Source organism: Prunus dulcis, chromosome 7 (genome assembly GCF_902201215.1).
Source record: "Prunus dulcis chromosome 7, ALMONDv2, whole genome shotgun sequence".
Classification (NCBI taxonomy): domain Eukaryota; kingdom Viridiplantae; phylum Streptophyta; class Magnoliopsida; order Rosales; family Rosaceae; genus Prunus; species Prunus dulcis.
Genome location: NC_047656.1, coordinates 16,175,775 through 16,196,931, shown reverse-complemented (window position 1 = coordinate 16,196,931; position 21,157 = coordinate 16,175,775). Strand labels below are relative to the sequence as shown.

The 21,157-nt window shown below is 37.6% G+C and overlaps 5 protein-coding genes across 11 annotated transcripts; 1 reads left to right on the top strand and 4 right to left on the bottom strand.

Annotated features, from left to right (window-relative positions):
* Window positions 1-1,193: 1,193 nt before the first annotated feature.
* LOC117634855 (SKP1-like protein 1A) lies at window positions 1,194-2,770 on the bottom strand. Its single transcript, XM_034369119.1, has 2 exons — window positions 2,334-2,770; window positions 1,194-1,678 (listed from the first exon to the last, which is right to left on the bottom strand). Exons 1-2 carry the CDS (start codon window positions 2,631-2,633, stop codon window positions 1,505-1,507), a joined length of 474 nt encoding a protein of 157 aa, XP_034225010.1. The 5' UTR covers window positions 2,634-2,770; the 3' UTR covers window positions 1,194-1,504.
* Window positions 2,771-4,986: 2,216 nt separating this feature from the next.
* Window positions 4,987-6,148, bottom strand: LOC117634857 (UPF0434 protein ECH_0194). Its single transcript, XM_034369121.1, has 3 exons — window positions 5,966-6,148; window positions 5,803-5,857; window positions 4,987-5,442 (listed from the first exon to the last, which is right to left on the bottom strand). The coding sequence occupies exons 1-3, from the start codon at window positions 6,064-6,066 to the stop codon at window positions 5,308-5,310; spliced, it is 291 nt and encodes a 96-aa protein (XP_034225012.1). The 5' UTR covers window positions 6,067-6,148; the 3' UTR covers window positions 4,987-5,307.
* Window positions 6,149-6,292: 144 nt separating this feature from the next.
* Window positions 6,293-8,893, top strand: LOC117634854 (pentatricopeptide repeat-containing protein At3g51320). The gene has a single exon (XM_034369118.1). It carries the CDS (start codon window positions 6,646-6,648, stop codon window positions 8,347-8,349), a length of 1,704 nt encoding a protein of 567 aa, XP_034225009.1. The 5' UTR covers window positions 6,293-6,645; the 3' UTR covers window positions 8,350-8,893.
* Window positions 8,894-8,899: 6 nt separating this feature from the next.
* Window positions 8,900-10,480, bottom strand: LOC117634856 (SKP1-like protein 1A). The gene is made up of 2 exons (XM_034369120.1): window positions 10,025-10,480; window positions 8,900-9,318 (listed from the first exon to the last, which is right to left on the bottom strand). The coding sequence occupies exons 1-2, from the start codon at window positions 10,319-10,321 to the stop codon at window positions 9,145-9,147; spliced, it is 471 nt and encodes a 156-aa protein (XP_034225011.1). The 5' UTR covers window positions 10,322-10,480; the 3' UTR covers window positions 8,900-9,144.
* Window positions 10,481-13,747: 3,267 nt separating this feature from the next.
* LOC117634323 (protein MID1-COMPLEMENTING ACTIVITY 1) lies at window positions 13,748-19,104 on the bottom strand. 7 transcript variants are annotated; one of them, XM_034368384.1, is made up of 9 exons: window positions 18,637-19,104; window positions 18,472-18,547; window positions 17,589-18,250; window positions 16,439-16,839; window positions 16,044-16,153; window positions 15,676-15,747; window positions 14,452-14,558; window positions 14,185-14,281; window positions 13,748-14,034 (listed from the first exon to the last, which is right to left on the bottom strand). In XM_034368384.1, exons 3-9 carry the CDS (start codon window positions 17,997-17,999, stop codon window positions 13,982-13,984), a joined length of 1,251 nt encoding a protein of 416 aa, XP_034224275.1. In that variant the 5' UTR covers window positions 18,000-18,250; window positions 18,472-18,547; window positions 18,637-19,104; the 3' UTR covers window positions 13,748-13,981. The 7 variants fall into 7 exon arrangements, with proteins under 7 accessions (XP_034224275.1, XP_034224278.1, XP_034224276.1 ...); XM_034368387.1 differs by lacking the exon at window positions 18,472-18,547 and having other exon boundaries at window positions 17,589-18,050; window positions 18,170-18,250; window positions 18,637-19,050; XM_034368385.1 differs by having other exon boundaries at window positions 17,589-18,050; window positions 18,140-19,050.
* Between the last annotated feature and the right edge of the window lie 2,053 nt (window positions 19,105-21,157).

Sequence of the window (21,157 nt, the reverse complement as noted above, 5' to 3'; positions counted from 1 at the left end):
TCATTTGAAAGGTATCGCGTAACAAACCATTCATGAATTCCTCAGGCACTTCCTCACAAATGGAATAAGAATTCACTTTAAGAAAAGTTAGTGATGTGACCTTCCATCCATCTCCTAACACATGAAGAAACCAGTTCAACAAAAAGCTTGAAAAAGGAGACACGTTAGAATTTGCAGTATACCCCACAATTGTAACTCACTTTGTGACAATACAATGAGTCTCAAAATTCAACCTAATGACTGCCTCCTTGATCTGCCTCGTGTTCGACTGACGATTTCACAGCATCTTCAGGTTTTAATGTATCATCGGCCTCGAGGGTCTTCCCATCTTTTGGTACTAAGCATGGAATCCCATCCTTTATCTATCAAGAAATCAGTACAGCAAAGAATCATATAAGATATCAGCTATACAACACAAAAACATACAGAAAAGATGAATTTTTTTACAATCGTTCATGTTCAGATCAACAGATAACCTCTATCAATCATTCATGTTCGGTGATTGATACTTCAGAGCAAACTAGGAGGAAAAAGAAAAGAAAAAAACTCAATTGCTGCTTCAAAATTAGACTTGGAACTCAAAGGAAAGGAGACACCAATTGCATCACTGATTAGAGAATTCGTGTCCTCACAAAACCTACCAAATAACCCACAAACAAGCCAATTTAACCAACAATTACCCCAAAAAAAACGAAAGTTATAAATTTTATAAAAAAAAAATGAGAATAATAGAAAATAGAGAGATGGGCATTTGACCTTAGAGGTTGTTTGGAAAGCGGGCAGAGAGTATCTCACAGAGGGTCTTGCTGAGTCCAGACCCAGCAGCATCCTTGAGAAGTTTAATCCTTCCTCTCACCATTTCATTTCTCTAACTCCGGTTCCTGTTGGGTTTTCTTTTCTGAGCTGAACTCCCTTCTCGCCACGAACCGTTTTCCTGAAAGCACAAACAAAACCCACGAACCTGACGTCGTGGTTTAAAACGCCGTGTTTTGGTCCCAATTAATCTCACTGCCTGCTTCCAACAGAAGCAGCAGCTCTCTGTGACTGTTGCCTGAAATCCATGCTAGAGCAAAGAGAGGAATATCGATATGATCCCACCTTTTTTCAAGCTAATTTTCATGTGTAATTTAATGAGAGCATAAATTGATCTTGTTTTTTCCTTTTTGGTTTTAGATTGATCAATATCAAACAGATACCAGAAAACCCGAATAATTAAACATGTAGTAAGAAATAACATGGAATTTTATTACATACCAGACATATGTTAGTCTTCAAGACCAAAGGTACCAGCTCTGATACCAGCTATGCACAGGACTTACGGGGAATTATGTTTACAAGAGAGGGTTTGCAAAAGAGAAACTAAAAGCGAGAAGGGGTCGAAATCTAAGAATGTAAACCTCTCAAGAGAATGATAAGAAGTCAGTTGATTAACTATAATACATGATAGGGCATGGAACTGTTTGAGTTCCAAGTTCCAACTAAAGAAACAACACGGCCAAGAACTTCATTCAAATGCCCACTGGTTCTCACGACGAACTTCCTCCTCCTCCTCCGGGGTGAACTGGTCCTTTATATTGAAGGTCTTTCGGATCTCTGCCGGAGTCTTCCCCTTGATCATGTCTGCAATACGCTGGCATGTCAGGTCCAGCAGGCTCTTGATGTTCAAGAAGTTTGCAGCCTGTGAACCGAAAATGCAACAGGTTAGAAAAACAACATATCAAATTACTGTAGTTTCTGAGCAAGAATAGACATAACATCCAATATCCATAATCCATTTATTCTGACCATATTATCACCACAAACTAGACAATAACGTTACATAATAATCTAGTTAAGTATTATCAATACTAACACATCACAGATGTTACAGAAAGAGACACATTTTCATACAACCGAACTTTAGAAGGCAACAAAATTTCAATATGAAGCTATTGTATCTTTATCTCAACTTCAACAGACGCACACACAAACTAGAAGTATAAGCTATGCAGGCACAAAATTTCATCATCAAGACATCGCATCAGTAAAGAAAACACAGCATAAACCAACTCAAATTCGTAAAAACCCCCAAATCAAACGCCTAACAAAAAGCTAAATCAATTTAATCGTAGCATCACCAATCAACCATCATAGAAAACATCTGATAGAGTAAAAACCTACCTTTAACAAAAGAAACATATCCAAAATTTAAACAAAATTGAACCAAATCCCTAATTCGGAAACAGCCAGCCCCAATTTCCGAAACCCTATACTATACTTAAAGTTTAAACAAAACAATCGCCCGCCACCAAGAAGAGAATCGCTATTAGGGTTAAGATAGGGTTTCAACGTACATGAATGAGATCAAATATGGTTTCCGGGTTAACATCGTCGAGAAAGTCCTGATCCCAAGCCTTGAGATCGTACTCGGTGATCTTCGAATCAGGCTTAGCAGCGTCGGCGTGCTTCTTGCAGTACACGATGACCTTGGCCAATATATTTCCCTTCACGTTGGGTACAGGAATGCATTTGTCGGCGCAATCGTCCTCGATCATATACTTGATGATCTGCGACTCGAGAGCCACCGCCTCGTCAACCTCGAAAAGTGCGGGATCAGAGCTCTTCAGGGTGATCCTCTTCGACGGCGACGACATTATGATGATGACGGCTGATGGGTTTCCAAACGACACCGCTTTTCGATATCTCTAGAAAACTCGAAGGCGAAAGAGAGAGCGCTTTGTTTCTGGTTGGGGAGTGAGTGAATTTGCTTTCGCGCGCCATTATTCCTATTGTTGAGGGTCTTTTGAGAGACATAAGGGTCTCGTACGAAATAATTTTTAACATCCAAACCGTCCAGTTTTCAGATTTTCATTTTTTTTTTCAGCGACATATATTCCTTCATAAATAACCATTCTAAACAAAATGTAAATTAAAAATTATTAAAACATTTAATAAAAATCAACAAAATAGACAAACATGATATTTTAATAAAAACTATAATAATAATCATCTAATTATAGACGGCTTTAAACTTTAATTTGAATTTCAATTGAGTTGAGTCTCGCAATATTTTTTTTAGGCAATTACATCCGTTAATTGACAAGTAGTTGCAATTAAATTCTGAATCCGTGGAGTTTGACCATGTAAATGGCACGTGATGTTGTCGTTAAGGGTATATTAGACTTTTAGGCAGGCATGACTGAATTTCTCTTCTTCCATACGGTGGGCAAGAAGAGGTGGTTGTTCTTTGAGAGGATGAAGAAAGAGTCGTGGAGTTTGGAGGTGGAAGTTCTTGGGGTCTGCCTTCAAGTTTGGGCCGCTGACTCTGCATCTTTCGTTCAATGACGATGTGATCTTCAAGATAGTTTTGCTGCTCAGCGTCTGTTTCTTCTACCTTCTTGTTGTTAAGGGTTTATACCTGAAATTTTCCACTTGGGCCTCACAAGAAATAATGTGGCATTAGTGTATCTGACCACATTTGTGGCCCAAATGTTGAACCCGGAGCCCAAGACCAAGACGAGAATGGTCGAGCTTTGAAGCCCACCGTCGTGGTACAATGGACTCGCCCCAACGATCCGAGATCATGGGCTGTGAGCTCGGTTCGTGACAGCTTGGTTGAAACCTATTATATTTATGAATTGGAAGGAGGTGTGTCCAAAAGGTACAAGAAAATTTTACCTACACTAGGATACACGCGATCCTGAACTAATGGTCATTGTCATGTGTTTTAACTTTTTGGCATGATAATATAATTTTTCGATATGATAAATGTGTGATAAGTTTGGAATATTGCCACGATGGCATTATGTTACATATAAGTTCTTCTACAAAGGTACACACCTCCTTCATTGAAGATTGCATAGTATAAAGAGCAAAACAAGGCTGGTGACTATCTAGCTAATTTGGTGCATGTTTTATCCTTTTATGAGTTTATGAGTCATGAAGAGCCCAAGATAGGTCTGTGCTTTGTTATTTTTTTCCTTTTTGGTGAAGAAGAATACTCTCTCTCGGGCTATGCTTTGTTAGTTTTTTCTTTTTTGCTGAAGAAGAATACTCTCTCTCTCTCTCTCTCTCTCTCTCTCTCTCTCTCTCCAAGAATCACTTTATTTTATAGTTGGCTTTTATCCAAAGGGCGCAAAAGCTTGCTCTGCGTGCGTACCAAGAGTTTCTTGGCGTTTCAGCAGTTGGACAACTCATAAATTGCGTAGAGAGTCAACTTGAGAGCAAAATTGGATAAGGGCAACCTAGATGAGGAAATTGAAGTTGGAGGAATGAAAAATCATTCATTACATCTCAAAAATGAACACACTAGTAAGTGTCAAACAAATGCTACTTAACATTTGGACACGTTGCTTAGGTATTGTTGGAAAATGAATGTAAGGTGTTTCAAGGCTTGGATTTCTAACTAGGCATCGGTACAGATAGTTTAAAGGGTAAGGGAGGAGGAGAGCTACACTGTCATGTAGGCCAAGGAGAGCTACGTATGTAATGTATCATGTCTGTACTATATAGAATATATTTCATGCATACAGGGCAGATTTATGTTTGAAGTCTATCATGCTAAATCATTGGATTTTCATCCAACAGCTTAAAACATGATGTTTTGTTTGACACAAGCATAATAGAGCCAGGAGAGACTCTGATGAAGTAAAATAGACATTTTCATAACCGCAAGGGCCAGGACTCGAGAGTGAAGCTGAAGCAAGAGAGGTGTGGGTGGGGTGACAGAACAGAAGATAACCAGCTACCATAGCAATCTTATATGTCTCTCAGAAACGAATACAAGTCTTATTAGTCTTAATTCCCACACGGAGCTGGTAAAACCTAGACACCAAAACATAGCACATAGAGATGCGAGCCTGTGAAAGATCAACCACAAGCAAAATCCATTGGAAAGAATTTTAGACAACAGAGAAACCTTTCATCCTTTTAACAACAGCTAATAACAGAGATTAACACATGGCAGCCATGGAAATGATAAATGAATTATTCAGCCAAACAATAATATTCATGAAAGGCAACTCTTAGAATAATTTTTCATCTGGGAAGAAATCTCCAAGAGCATCCCTAACAGAATTCCTCTCAGATAATAAAGCACAGAAATCATTCGTAAGTTATCGGGTCACAAGCCATACAAAATTCCTCAGGCAATTTCCTCACAACTGGAATAAGAATTCACTTTAAGAAAATTTAATCATGTGACCTTTCCATCTGCTTACTATTAATGAAGAACTCAGTTCAACAAAAAAAGCTTAAAAAAGGAGACACATATGAGAATTTGCAATTGTAACTCACTTTGTGACAATACCACAAGTCTCAAAATTCAACCTAGTGACTGCCTCCTCGATCTGCCTCGTGTTCGACTGATGATGTCACAGCATCTTCGGGTTTTATTGTATCATCGGCCTCAAGGTCAAGGGCCTTGCCGTCTGTTGGTACTAAGCAAGGAATCCCATCCTTTATCTATCAAATGATCAGTCCAAGAAAGAATCATACAGGACATCAGCTATAAAGGCAAAAACATATAGAAAATATGAAATGTTTGACGATCATAATCATTCATGCTCAACTCCGAAGATAACCTCTAGCAAAGTAAAAGGGCATTATCAATTCTCACAGAGACAATAGGGTCTTTTAATGTAAATTATTCCCATGTTGCATGAACTGAACAGAAACCAAATAGACAGAATTTATGCAGCACTGTGATTGTTACTTCAGAGAAAACTGGATTTACCAAAATTTTCAGCATAATGGTTAACTGAAGTGAAACCAAAAAAAAAAAAAACACTCAATTGCTGCTTCAAAATTAGAATTGGAACTCACAGGAAAGGAGACACCAATTGAATCACTGACTAGGGAATTCGTTTCCTCACAAAACCTACCAAATAACACACACAACAAGCCAATTTAACCAACTAAAATTACCACACAAAAAACAAAATATAAAAAATGAGAAGAACAGAAAATAGAGAGATGAGCATTTGACCTTAGAGGTTGTTTGGAAAGCGGGCAGACGAGGATCTCAGAGAGGGTCTTGCTGAGTCCAGACCCAGCATCCTTGAGAAGTTTAATGCTTCCTCTCACCATTTCATTTCTCTCAACTCCGTTTTTCTTTTCTGAGCCAACCTCCCTCTCGGGTCTGGAGAGACTCTCCCCAAAGAGAAATTATAGAGTGATACGATATCACCAGGTCAGTTGGTGATACGCCCACTCAAAATCTGCCACATGTATTTTTAAAAACAAAATTAAAATATATTTTACACCTTCACTTTGGCTTACAACTTTACCCTAACTTTAATGACCCTCACCCTTCCCCCTCCGGCTTCCCTGTGCTATGCCCCTGCTATAGACGCCACACAACCCTCTTCCCTTCCCCCACTCAACCACCCACCCCGGCCTTCCCTCCCCCTCCAGTATTCCAACCCCCGAGAGACACAATACCCCTCATTGCTACGCACCGTTTTGGTGAAAGCACAAACAAAACCCGCGAACCCGACGTCATGGTTTAAAACGCCGCGTTTTGGTCCAATGAATCTCACTGCCCGCCTCCAAAAGAAGCAGCAGCCTGAAATCCAAGCTAAAGCAAAGAGAAGATTGCCAATGTGCGTTAATGGCGAAAACCCAGTGGAGTTCGAAACGATTCGTTCAACTCCCTATCCCTATTGAATGGCAAGGATTTCAAGACGAGAATTTTGTCCCTTCAGGAGCTCCATTTTCGGACATCTCACTTCTAACCCATCAAAACCCAATCTTTCTGTATCATCCTCCCCATTTTGCTCTTCTTCTTCGTTCCAACCATCTCTTAACCGCCATATTTTTTCGCTTCTCGATGCGTGTAAGAATTTGATCCAGATCACCCAAATCCATGCCCATTTGATCACGCGGGGTCTTTTCGATTCGTTTTGGGCCAGAAAGTTGCTTAAGAGCTATTCTGATTTCAGAGATTTCGATTATGTAATATTGATCTTCAGGTACATTGATTTGCCTGGTACTTTTTGCGTCAATACGGTAATTAAAGCCTACTCAGTTAGTTCAGTGCCCGACCAAGCTTTGGTGGTCTATTTCGAATGGCTGAGAAATGGGTTTGCTCCCACTAGCTATACTTTTGTGCCCCTTGTTGGGTCTTGTGCTAAAATGGGTTCTGTTGAATCTGGGAGAAAATGCCATGGGCAGGTGGTTAAGCATGGGCTTGACTCTGTGCTGCAAGTGCAGAACTCTTTGATTCACATGTATTGTAGTAGTGAGAAAGTTGAGCTTGCTAGAATGATGTTCGATGAAATGTCCGAAAGGGACCTGGTATCCTGGAATACAATTCTCGACGGCTATGCTAGATTCGGTGATTTGGACGTTGCTCATAATTTGTTTGATGAAATGCCGGAGAGAAATGTGGTCTCTTGGAATGTTATGCTTGGTGGGTATTGGAAGGGTGGGAAGCTGGGGTGTGCATTGAAGCTGTTTAGGAAAATGATGGGCATGGAATTGAAGGGGAACAGCATTACCATGGCGAATATGCTAGCGGCTTGTGGTCGGTCGGCTAGACTGAATGAAGGAAGATCAGTTCATGGATATTTAATTAGGAAATTATTTGAGTTTAACATAGTTATCAGCACAGCTTTGATTGATATGTATTGTAAATGCAAAAGGGTGGAAGTGGCGTGCAGAGTATTTGAGAGCATGGCGAATAGGAACCTGGTTTGCTGGAATGCAATGATTTTGGGGCATTGCATCCATGGAAATGCTAAGGATGGACTTAACCTATATAGAGAAATGGTGGGGAGAATGAAATCAAAAGATGGTGAAACCATCCCTGCGAAGGGGAGTTCGAGGCCAGATGATGATGGAGGAGGAATTATCCCAGATGAAATTACATTCATAGGTGTTCTTTGCGCGTGTGCCCGTGCTGGACTTGTAAGAGAAGCTGCAGATTACTTCAGCCAAATGATTAATGTATTCTGCGTAAAGCCCAAGTTTGCACACTATTGGTGCATGGCTAATGCTTTTGCTGGTGCGGGGCTTATCCAGGAGGCAGAGGAAATAATTAAGAACATGCCAGAGATTGCTGAGGACTTGTCATCGGAATCCTTGGCATGGGCTAATTTGCTTGCTTCATGTCGTTTTCAAGGAGGTATCACAATGGGAGAAAGAATTGCAAGGTCCCTCATTGACAAGGAACCTGAAAACATTGCTTACTATCGCTTGCTGCTGAATGTCTATGCTGTGGCATGTCGATGGGAGGATGTTGCTCGGGTGAAAGAGATGATGAAAGAAAAAAAGGTTGGAAGAATGCCTGGATGCAATCTTGTGGAGTTGAATGAAATTGTCCATAATTTCAGAGTTGGTCGACATTGGCAAGAGAATTGTGCATTATGATGAATGAAGTGGCTAAGAAGTTGAGCTTGTTTAATATTGAGTTTTAACAGCAATGACTACAGAGACAAGCGAATAAGATGGTGAATGCTCGGCACGGCCTGAGCCAAAGCAGCCGTGTGATCCTTCCTTCTAACGAGATGGGGAATGCTCAAATGAAAATTGTGTTTCTGTAAGAGAGGTATCAATGAATGCCCCAGACAAGAAAAAACAAACGTTAATCAATGGATTCTTCTTTTGGGTACAGGGATATTAAGTGATTTTGTATTTGTAATGAAAGCGTTGCTTTCAATCATTTTCTTCTTTTTCGGGTCTCTAGTCAAATATTATTTTGGTTAAAAGTGTAGTGTGGTCCTCTTTTCCTTTTAGGTTAGATTCTTTGTTCCTTATTTCTATGGGGTTGACATTATCTTACAAAAGCTACAGAATGTTTTTCAAACTTTTTGTGGCATGCTGTGTCTTTCATCAAGTCACTGGTTTTGATAAGTTCCCAAAAATCCATGGACAGTTGCGCTCTAATGAAAATCTCCCTTTTCAGCTAGAGAAACCACAGTTCAACTTAATGGCAGCAAAAGATTTGATTCATAATAGTACTGACAGTAGGATTGACAGCAGAACGAAACGAACCACTATCAATACCAGAATCCAAGTTTTATCTACAATTTAAAAGGACTCACAACTTCCATAAAAAGTACTTAAATAACAGAGAATGATAAGAAGTCAGTTGATTAACTAGAATACATGATAGGGTATGCCACTGTTTTAAGTTCCAACTAAAGAAACACGACCACAATAACTTTATTCAAATGCCCACTGGTTCTCGCGACGAACTTCCTCCTCCTCCTCCGGGGTGAAGTCGTTCTTGATATTGAAGGTCTTTCGGATCTCCTCCGGGGTCTTCCCCTTGATCATGTCTGCAACAGTCTGGCATGTCAGGTCCAGCAGGCTCTTGATGTTCAAGTAGTTTGCAGCCTGTGAACAGATATCACAACATGTTAGAAAAATATTCAAGGTAAGCTTCAGCAATCAGCTATGTCAGACTTTCTAGCCACCCCTATTAACAATATAAAAAAATTACCAAATTACTGTAGTTTCAGAACATGCATATACATAACATTCATAATCCAATTAGCTGAACTAGAACAATACCATTACAAAGAAAACTAGTTAATTGTTACCACAATCTACATACTAGCACCTCAAGAGACAGATTCTCATATTAGTGAACTTTATCTCAACTTCTATAGAAACACAAAATAAATATTAGTAGAGAAGGCAACAAAATTTATGAAGCTATCGCATCTTTATCTCAACTTCAACATATGCACAGTACATACATGAAGAAGTTGCTGTACATGCACAAATTTTCATCATCAAGATATCGCATCGGTAAAGAATTCAAATTAACAAACACTCCCAAATCAAATCCCGAACAGAAAGCCAAATCAATTTAATCGCAGCATCACCAACCCAATCATCATGGAAAACATCTAATTGAGTAAAAACCTAATCTCTAAAGATAGAAACATATCCAAAATTCAAACAAGATTGAACCCAATCCCTAATTCGGAAACCCTAACCTAATCCACGCCCCAATTTCCGAAACCCTATACTCGAACAAAACAATCGCGACAAATAAGCAAATCATTATTAGGGTTAAGATAGGGTTTTAACGTACCAGAATGAGATCAAATAGGGTTGCCTGGTCAACTTTGACAAAGTCCTGATCCCAAGCCTTGAGGTCATCGTCGGAGATCTTCTCATCAGGCTTGGCAGCGTCGACGTGCTTCTTGCAGTACTCGATGACCTTGGCCAAGATCTTGCTCGTCACGTTGGGCAGGGGAATGCCGTTGTCGGCGCAATCGTCCTCGATCATATGCTTGATGGTCTGCGACTCAAGAGCCACCGCTTCTTCAACCTCGAACGATTCGCCATCAGAGCTCTTCAGGGTGATCTTCTTCGACGACGACGACATGATGGTTATGAAGATTGATAGGTTTCGAAACAGCACCGGTCTTGGATATCCCTAGAAAACTCGAAGGCGAGAGAGAGACCGCTTTGTGTTTCTGGTTAGCGAGTGACTTCGCTTTCGCAAGAAAATAACAAATAGACGAAGAGTTAGATGGGCAAGAGATATGAGACTCCATCATTTATAGAGGAGGGTTTGGACACGTGGACTGAGCTCTACTGATTATTGGTTGAAGCCTGTCCCTTTTTTACTTTTTTTTTTCGGTTGGGAAACCCATTCCAATATGAATCGGAGAGGGGTGCGTATCCAAATCGGAAAGGTAGTTCCAATCTCCCGCGGTCGGTCGCACATATTGATTTATTTTTGCAAGTCAATATTATTATTACAAAAAAAAAAAAATTGACCATAACTTTTTTTATTTATTAAGACAAGCCCTTGAAGTGGCTTGGCCACCCAAAAGCAAAAAAATGTTTATGATTGATGCATGCGCATGCACATGAGAATGGTGGGATCATAAATTGATAAATGATAATTTTTGGTTTTGGAATAGCTACTCAAATCATCATAGGGCCGTGTTGATTGGAACCACGTTCTATTATTAAATGTCGACAATATCATTGGCCAAAAAAGTGGAAATAGGCAATTCCATTACAGATGAGAATGAACGTGGAAGAACAACCCCATAGTACGAACCCTAAAGAGATGTTAACCCTGAAGGTTATGCATGGGTGTTCGGAATAAAGAGGAATATACTCGTTATATGAAACAATGTTTTTGGTAGAAACAAGGAATGTTGAGGTTCTCCATACTCACAAATGCAATCATGCCTTATTATTGCACATTTATGAGGACCAACATGTTATCTTTACGGGAATGCACGGAGCATATCGCCATAAGCGATTCCCTAAATATGTACAAGCAGAACAAATGACTAGATATAAAGCTATATAATGAGTCATGAAAGTGTAATCCCTTAAATAAAATCCTTGAAGGATTGAAATTGCATGAAGCAAGTCCCTGGACATGTGCCTAAAGCACAAATCTTGTACTCAATACTAATATGTATAAATTGCCTCACTGAGTACATTTATTATGATATGGTTGCAACACATTACAACTCCTGAATAGTTGATAATTGATCAAAACTCCTGAAGAGTTGATACTTAGTTAAAACTCCTAAAGAGTTCAAGAAATAGTAGTCTCGGCTTGAAGATCGAGCATTATGCCAATGAAATTCTTGCCTATACTAAGAAAGTATTGAAGCATTTTTATGTCGATTATCCGTTGGACACTTAAATGATTTTTCGGAAGTATTTTGGACCAAACATTGTATTTTCCAAATAAAGCTCAGCTCCATCACCACTACTTTGGGATGATGTGAGACATATTTGATGCAATCTCTACATAACACCATATACGAGCATATTCTTTCAAGTGAACTTACAAATAGCCCAGGTTTTGTTGGATACGTGAACTTTGGAAATTTATATGATTTACATAGAGATCACTTATTGGAAGTATATTTACTAAAGAATTTTTGATGGCTTCATCTTCCTCTCACTCCGAAAGATTTTCCCTCAAGAAACGTAGTGTTAGTGATTCCTTATTTAGTTATGATTTTACTTCGTTACTTATTTTTTTAGTCCTATTGTAATTGATATTTATTTCTTATTGTAATTTAGATTTATTTCTTAATTTATTTAAGATTAACACATTTTGTATTAAAGCGGGTTGATTAACTATGTCTTTACCCTTGCCCTTTATCCAATATGCGATGTTCACATGTTAGACTTGAATGTTTACCCTTATCAATATGCAGTGTTCACGTGTTGGGCTTCAATGTTTGACTCCGATGTGGATTTGGCTCCACGTATGATGGTCTTATATAAGGAGGCTGTTGAAGAATATAAGTTGAGCATCGGAAACTTGACTAAATAAAATATAACATATAATGAATGGTTCCATTACTAATATTATCAAGGTCTTTTGTGATAAAACTTGGCCGGGCTATATAAATGGTTAAGTTGGAGACAATATTAATATTGAAATTTAACAAAATATACAATGAATAGTCAAAAACATCTATTCACAATCCAAACGTGAATATCATGAACAAAAGCATAATCTTAGTTAAAAAACTTGCAATATAAGTACAACCACGGAATACAAAAGAACAAAAACTCAAAGTAAACTTTAACTAATCCGTTTGTCACACATTCATATCTAAGCGTTCACCACCATGAACCAGAATTATTATCTTAATTTTAAGATTTATAGTTATAATTGTCAAAATTGGTAAAGGTGTACTGTTTTTTTAATATAAAATGTAGCGATATATTAAACCAAAAAGATTTTGCACGCCTAATGCAAGTATGGCATGCATAAAATGAGGAAAAGGTGTTCTTGTGGTGTAAAATTCAACTCAATTATTTTGATTTGTGCTATAAAATTACTTTTTGCGCAATGATTGGACTTGGCAGCTTTCTGGCGGAAAAGTAAATAGGCCATCGACACCTATAACGCAATAGGTATTCTTAATCCCTTCCTTTAGAACCTTCAAAACAAAAGTAGTGAGACAGAAATCCACAACTTCAAAAAAGGCGTACCAAAAAGAAACTTCAGAAATGTGGATTGGGCCAAGTAAGAAGTTATGGGTAACTGTACGGGTTAACCTTGAACTAAAGTTCCTATAAAAAAACAAAACAAAACCTTGAACTAAAGTTCTGTTGGTAAGAACGAGTCAATTGTATTTCTCTTCTCAACGGTGGGAGAAATCGTAAATTTTCCTTTCAACTGTGGAAGAAATTCTAAAATTCTAAATTAGAATCTCTTTGGCTAACGATAATATAAAGAAAATGTGATACAATACAATTTTTATACTAAAAGAAATTATGTGAATCCTATTTATTTTTATTTTTTTAATACAAGCAATAGTCTAAACTGATGAGATGAGAAATTTCTCACACAAACTACTGTAATGTCATAGAAATTCGAATATGAGACCACTAATCTTCTAGTCAATGCCTTTTTCACTATGTTAGACTCGTCGGTATTTATTTTATTTTGTTGGTAATTAGCAACAACCACTATTAAGTTTATATTTGATTGCCAGAATTGATAAGTATAATTGAATAAACAGAATTCCCAACTTATTTACCAATGAAAATGAGATTGGTGGAATTGCTCTCTCTAACACATGGCCGGGCCCTACTGACTGCAAAACAAAGACGCTGTGATCGTTTTATATGTATCTGGTTGCAAATGCATGCATAATATTCAGGTAATACTTAAAGAGGAGATTTTGTGATAATTTTATGACCAACACCAAACCTCCTTTAAGCAACCCACAACTGTGGATCTATCAATCCTATTGGTTAAATGTAGAAAAAGCAAAGTCACAAAAGCAAAAGAAAAGAAGGAAAAACAATCATATAAAACATATTGGTAAAATCAAGCACTTCTATACTATTTTTCGAAAAAGAAAAGCAAGTCTATGATACACAATGTGCTGAATAAAATAAAAAATATAAAAAGCACTAATTTACATATGGGAAAATTAGTGAGACATAAACTCCCCCAAAATAAGTTTTCCTGTAACAATGGCAACTAGCCATTACCTCTACATATGGCGTTCAAAGTGGATGAATCTCAAAATTCCATTATCAGTTAGGTTTCCATGTACTGTGAGGGTGGCGGGCTTATTTTTGTCTTTTCAGCACCTGCAAGTTGGTTTTATATCAAACACTTTGCATATTTGGTTTAGAAGCAGTGAACGGGATGAGATTAGAGATCATAATATTGTGTTTTATATACAAGATACCGATTACGTTTGAGCAAAGATACAAAGGCTCAAGCATGGAAGTACTTACCATAAGGAATCCCGCGTAGTTCAACTTCTCGCCATTCTTGAACAAGGGCACAGCAGCAACACATAAAATGTGAAAGGAAGTCATCAATGAAGCCTCCCTGCCAAAAAGAGAAATAAGAAAGAGCAGAGCAGAACAGAGGAGAATGATTAAAGTGGGTTCTTGTCATGGGTTCTTGTCATGTCACAAAATACATGTCATGATATGCAGCGGCGAAGATGAATTACAGTGGTTTTGTAATTTCAGTGTGGAAACTGGGAAAGGAATTACCGAGATATTCAACGTCTTGCGAAGTTTCCTTCGAATGCAGCATGTATAGCAACAGCAAGACAATACTAATGAATAAGCCATCAATTCATTACATGCTTCTGCTGAAGCTGATAATCATAGAAAAGAATTTCTGTATGAGTTTCCAACAGTAAACGAAAGCCATGTGCAGAATGTCAATATCCCAACGGCCAAAAAGAAAATCAATATTACAGTGTTGCAACTTTGTTTAACAGTAAGTGTGGAAATAATGTGAAACATAGAGCACAGCTAAATTAAAGGAAAAATAGTTAGTTTCTACATATGTACTCGACAAGCCATAAAATATTGTCTTCTCTAAATCAAATCATGGCACATTCAAAATTATGGCCCCGTCACAACTATGACGCCATCACAAAGAATCATGTAAACCTTGGATCCAAAGGATGGGTTTAGACATTCACTCGCATTAATGACAGTACTCAGTATCAAAAGAAAAATGAGATTCCGTTAAAACTACTATGTAATATTTTGTATAGGGATTTTCAAAAATCATCTGGTTTTCTGCATTCTATGCAAACTAATAGCACACCAATCAGGCATCACTACAATCCAGACTATACTACAAATTCAACATCAATGCACATTTGGCATTTATTCAGGGTCTAGACGTCATTTTAGCAGGGATTTATGATACCAAAGATCGCAATGGCATAGTAAAGACCAGATCACAATTTGATCACCCCATTTTCAACAAAGTAATGTCAGAGATTCTATGAAAAATGTACTGGTGGTACAAAAGGCTAAGGCCACCAGTTACTTAATTTAGCTTAAACTCTATAACGTGAAAGTACAAGACTTGAACAAAATGCAAAAGAAGCATTCAGATATAGCTTAGTTAAATAGGCTCCAAATCTTTCCAGTACGCAACCCCGTCATGGTTACCTTGATATAGATTGTAGGCACATTTTCTCCTTAATGTGTTGGCCAAGTTGGTAGTCTAAACGATATTAGAGCTTTGGTTCTAAGAGGTTTTGGGTTCAAAGCATCTCATTCCCCATTCCCCGGATACTTTCTAACTCACTGCAATGCAGAATGGGGCTGGACACCTATGTTTTCTCTCTACCAGACCACATGCAAATTGGGGCTGCATGTGAGCAAGGGTGTTAGCTGGTTTTACCCATTCCTAAGATTTTGCAGTACATTAACAGTTTAACATGTAGTGCAGATAATCCAGATAAAACTTACACATATGCCTGTTAGTTGCCACAGAAGCAATTTTAGAAAACGTCCCACAAGGATAGAAGAATGTCTTTATACCTGCAAAGGAAAAAGTGTGCAAAACTTTAGCATATACAGAACAGTTTTCCCTTTAAACATTTGATATAGGACAATTTGTCAATTTTAGTGCTTAGTGTCTAATAATGCTCTTGATTGACCACCCAACCCTGATAATATTCTAGAGCATTTATATGAAATTAATACTATACATATCCCCAGAACTTAATTTGAGATGCACAGGGAACATAAGGGAAAAATTAAAGTAATGCTAATGCAATCAAACTTGTGGATTATGCATTAAGTCACCATTACACAAAAAGAATAAAGAAACTTACACAGAGACGGTTCTGAGCAACATCCAAGTAGATCAGTATTCCATTCTTCATGGCGATGTGAACCTCTAGTTGACAGCAAATCATGTCCAGAAGAAACTGAAGATGTGTTTCTACACAGATAAATGCAAAATCATATTTTCAAAGACCCCAAAAGTTCAGTGATGTGAGTGCATAAACAGATAGGGAAATCCGAATCCCTTGCATAACATATATAGCTCCTCTCATCAGAAAATTCTGATTGGGGGAGATCATTCAATGTTGAGAAGTGCCAAGACTGAAATTAGCAAATGTACATCACCAATTATTACATTCACCAAATGCAACAGTAATATTTTAACTGCACTATTTAGACTAAACATAAATGACAAATGTACTAAAATAAACAGAATACTAACCTTGACATTTTGCGAGATTCATTTTTCTGATAGCTTTCATTAGATGAAGGTTCTTTCTCACTATTGGCATCTGAATAATTCCGCTCTATTTTCTTATTATTTTTTTCGGGGGAAGACTTTGAAGCTACAGTTTCTGTCACTTCTAGCAAACGCTGAATTACTTCACATTGACTCACATCATAAATAGATTGGGACCGTTGTAGTTCAAGTTGAAGCTTTTCATTTTCCTTTTGGAGCGCCTCATTAAAACCCAAGTTTGGATAGGAGCAAGAAAGTGTTTTCTTCAGCACTACAGTGTCATTTTTCGAGGGGTCCGGTTTAAGGATCACATCCTGTACCTTTCTGTCCTCTTCATCCAATGTGTACTCACGTTGATCCTTTTCAATGTCTTCCAGTCTCTCCTGCAGTTGCGAGAAGAACGAATGAACTCAAATCAGGTTAAACGGTTATAGAATAGCAGGAACAGCTCAAATTTAGCAATCTTAAGTAAATAATTTAGTCTAATTCTACATGTGGGGCATAATGTAGATAATATATTGTGATCTGGAGACAAAGAAAAGGTAAATGGAGAAGCATATGCTAGTTAATGAAGAGATAAGTGCGAACTGTAATTCGTAATTAGAAACAACAATGACAAATTCTTAGAATTTATTTAAAGCATGATTTGGGGATCCAATATGTCAGAAACTGCCAGTCGAGGTTCAGTGCCCAATCCATGTCAGTTTATACATCCTTGGAAAACAAAAGTCATAGCGAGTAAAATAAGCCATCTATGCCACTTAAACATCTAACGCTCTGACTAAAGCACTGACTAGACTAGACATCCCAGCTACTCAAAGTAAGCGATCTTTATCACTTCAACATTAGATAGCATACCTATTGAGTAAATTAGACATCCAACAACAGAGTAAAGCAAAATTCAGGAGTTCAATCTTCAACTAGCACCCGAAAGCACTTTTGATGAACACTGGATAGCGCATAATCACCGAAAGAAGGAAAATCTAATTAAAAGGTCCAATTTCAATGAAGATCACAAATTCCTTGCAACCCAAACTAAGAATTTGTCCGCAAAGCAAATGAATAAAACAAAAACAACAATAACATGAAAAACAAAACCAAAGAACAAAGAATAAAAAGAAAAATTCAGTACCCTGACTCGAGCATTGTCCACCAGAGTAATCAGAGGCACAAGCTTCAAGTATCTATCAATTTCATTCTGAGCCTTCCTGAACTGATACACAATGTTCCATCCCATTGCAAGCAAATACAGATAGCTCCGGTCTTGGCAGCTATTGACCAAAATGTATGACCTTCTTAGAGCTTCCTCGAGCTGCTCAAGAGGCTCGCGCGTCTCCGGGTACCTCTTAAGCTCCGAGATCTTGAGCTGCTCCAATAAGTTCCCGATCAGCTTCAGATGCAGCGCAAATTGCCTGCAATTTTTCTTGTGCATTCGCGCAGTGCTCGCCGCCTTCACAATCATTCCGATCAGCCTCACGGCGTCGAGGCCGGTCAACTGAGCCACATTTGCAATTTCTCCGAAGTGGTCCCACGACGACGCCATTTTTTCCTCTCAAAATCGACTTGTGTAAACTAACACCTCACAGGCTCACAGCTACAGATTGCATTTCACCATAATCACTTCGGTTTGACTTTAATCAACGAGATATGAACCAAATTTGAGATTCTAAAGCAAGCAATTACTCTGAAAATTGAAATCTCAGTGAAAATTACTGGGTTTTCAGAAACGAAAACGCATTTCCATTGGAGATCTTCAGGTTTCGGAGCTTTAGAACAATTGACAGTGCAGTTCAACTGCATCCAAAAGACGCAAAATATCAGATAACGAAATCTCCAATTTTAACCTTTACGCTTCTTGACTTGCTTTTCAACGCCAACAAAATTAAAAAAAAAAGCGAAAAAATAGTTATAAAATCAATACAAAAAATAGATTGTTTGCTTTATCTCTTTGACCCGAAGAAACAAACTCAAAAATACTGAGAAAAAAAAAAACAAATATATCGCCGTCAGCTCACAGTTCTTCGCCGTCGTCTTGAAGAAGAAGCCGCTGTGTTTTTTTGCCGAAAATAGAAAAAGAAAAAGAAAAAGCTCCTGCAAACTAAAAGGTACAGAATCTGAGAATGCAAATATGAGAAAGAATAAAAAATGCAAGAGAGTATGAGGCTATGAGAGCCCTCCACCTTCTCTGCAACAGGCGCTGTAATTTTGAGCAACTTTTATGGCTTGGCTCGGCTTTTTCTTTTTCTTCCTTTTTTGCTGTATTTATTGCATGAAACTGAAAGAAACGTCAAAATTGAAGCATCGGATTTTGGGCATTGCAGGCATTGCTTTGCGGAACGAGTTTCTTCTTCTTCCTCCTCTTCCTCTTTCTCCTCAACCTGTGTGTGGATTTTGGAAGATCTGAGCAGAGACAAAGAGAGAGGTCTCTGATGAAAACTCCCACTCACTCACACTATATCAGTCTATCTCTTTCTCTCTCTCTCTCCCCTCTCTCTCTTCATCCCAATTTTTTATCCTAAAAAACCTCTCACTGCTTCGGTGTTGTTTGTCCGTGCATTGTTTGCACCAAAGCCAAAGTCTCTCTCTCTCTCTCTCACCTTTTCTCTTTGCCCTTGAGCGCACACGCCACGCCAGACGAGCTGGGATTTAGTGGTGTTGATACAAAGACACATTTACCCATACTTCGCTTTCGATTTTACCACGCTGTCCGGAGGGTAACGCCGCTGTTCGCCAGGTGGCGGGTACTTTTAGAGTAAAACTTGCGCCAAATTTATTATTATATTTTTTTTTTGGAAATATTTAGTACATTAAATAGTTATTTGTTAGATATATAAATAGATAGATAAGATATAACTAATAAAATAAATAAAATAAAAATTGATCTTGTGTTCTGGAATTAGAATCAAAGAAAGATATTGTTTTCGGTAACCTATATCTATATCTCTATATATAACGGTAAAATGTAGTTAAACATTCAAAATATCTAAATTAAATCAGACCAAAAACCAAAACCTCTAAATGCATTAAGTAAAGCTCATATACATAGTTTATTTGGAGTGAAAAATTCAAAATTAGTCATTTGTTATTTTTTAATTAATTTTTATAAAATTTTAAAATGCTAAAACACAATTAAAAAATAACAAATTATTAATTTTGAATTTTTTTCTCCAAATAAATTATGTATATAAGCTTTTGTATAATATATTATCCTAAAATGGGTAAATAATTGTTGGGAAAAAAATATATCGATGAAAACAAGGTGACAGCTGGGGAGGGCAGGGCATAATAATGAAGATCAACCGACAAGGTTATTGAGAAGGAGAAAAGGCTAAAAGCGTCATTTAAAGGCTCAACGATAAACAGGAAGACCGCATATTCTAGCTCAACATCCACTCTCTGGCAACTGCCATGTGGACCCAATGTTGTACGACGGTGACAAACTCCACATGACCTTAATGCCACGTGTAAACTTTAGCTTTTCCAGCACAACACCCCCGTTGATGGCTCTCTCTGTGTCCCTCAAATCCACGTTAACTTCATCACCTCAACACAATAATGTTTTCAAAAGCAAAAGAAAAATATGGGAAATGGTATTTGTACCCTTAAACTAATCCACGTTAACTCCACCACCTCTCATAATTTAGGATTTTTTTTTTCCCTATCAATGCGATATTGCAACTATTTGATATTACTCTAATCTATTTATTGGAGGAGAGATCGAATATGAGTGAAAAAAAAAAAAAAAAACCACATATAGTATCAACTGACTTAATTCACATATATTGAATACGAAAATATTTAATAGAATGTTAATTTTATTGCTTGGTTCACCAAATGTGGTTTGGAATGCTCACTCTAATATCTCCAAACATGGAATGAGCATTCTCACCTTAGAGATAAGGAATATCATTTTCATTCTTGCAATTTTCTCATAAATTAAAGACTTGTGCTCTACTTTATGTACACGGTAATTGAACTTCAATTTCAACTTTAAATCTATAACCTTGATCCAATTTATAACCAATAATCTAAGACCGGTAATTTGGAACTCGAGACCAACCAAAACATGACTCGAAAATTGTACTACGAGATAGCTTCAAACCCAATACATAAGAGTATGAACTATGATCATTAAATTCATCCTTAAATATTGAACTATGACCACCCGGAATTTCATACTTAAAGTCTAAGATTTGATAATGAACTTGATCCTAAAACGGGACTCAAATGGTCAATTTTTATAGTTGATTAAGATTCTAAATTGTATTCTCAGGAAACTACAAGGCGTGTAATGTTTACATTTTTCCTAACCAATGTTGATTTTTAGTGATGTGAGGATGGTAATTAAGGGGTTTCTAGCTTAAGTGGTCAAGATGTACGGTGTGTTCGAAACCTCTCCAATATTATTTTTATCAAAAAATGATGTGATGGTATGGTAGGATGGTACTTTCCTACAATAAACTTGACACGTCGACATAGTCAAGGGAGAATATACCCAATGGGTTCAACGTTAAAGTATTTGAATGAGTGTTTTATTTGCCCAAGCGTCTAGTCAAAAGAAAGATTGGTAGGAAGCGATTATCAGTTAGCCAAAAGCAAAAACAGAAACTACAGCTCCTACATTTAAAAGTTTTCATCGTCAATATATAATTATATGGAGAAAGTTTCATTCGGTGGGTACTGATTGCCTGGCAATCCAAT

Bases quoted from the DNA above. Each gene is read 5' to 3' on its own strand.
- LOC117634854 (XM_034369118.1), top strand. From the start codon at position 6,646: ATGGCAAGGATTTCAAGACGAGAATTTTGTCCCTTCAGGAGCTCCATT.
- LOC117634857 (XM_034369121.1), bottom strand. From the start codon at position 6,066: ATGGTGAGAGGAAGCATTAAACTTCTCAAGGATGCTGGGTCTGGACTC. The intron at 5,858-5,965 runs GTCAAATGCTCA...GTTATTTGGTAG, and splicing joins CTTTCCAAACAACCTCTAAG to GTTTTGTGAGGAAACGAATT. The intron at 5,443-5,802 runs GTGAGTTCCAAT...ATCATTTGATAG, and splicing joins CAATTGGTGTCTCCTTTCCT to ATAAAGGATGGGATTCCTTG.
- LOC117634856 (XM_034369120.1), bottom strand. From the start codon at position 10,321: ATGTCGTCGTCGTCGAAGAAGATCACCCTGAAGAGCTCTGATGGCGAA. The intron at 9,319-10,024 runs GTACGTTAAAAC...ATCTGTTCACAG, and splicing joins CCCTATTTGATCTCATTCTG to GCTGCAAACTACTTGAACAT.
- LOC117634855 (XM_034369119.1), bottom strand. From the start codon at position 2,633: ATGTCGTCGCCGTCGAAGAGGATCACCCTGAAGAGCTCTGATCCCGCA. The intron at 1,679-2,333 runs GTACGTTGAAAC...TTCGGTTCACAG, and splicing joins CCATATTTGATCTCATTCAT to GCTGCAAACTTCTTGAACAT.
- LOC117634323 (XM_034368384.1), bottom strand. From the start codon at position 17,999: ATGGCGTCGTCGTGGGACCACTTCGGAGAAATTGCAAATGTGGCTCAG. The intron at 14,559-15,675 runs GTAAGTTTTATC...TATGATTATCAG, and splicing joins GGCAACTAACAGGCATATGT to CTTCAGCAGAAGCATGTAAT. The intron at 14,035-14,184 runs GTAAGTACTTCC...ACCAACTTGCAG, and splicing joins ACTACGCGGGATTCCTTATG to GTGCTGAAAAGACAAAAATA.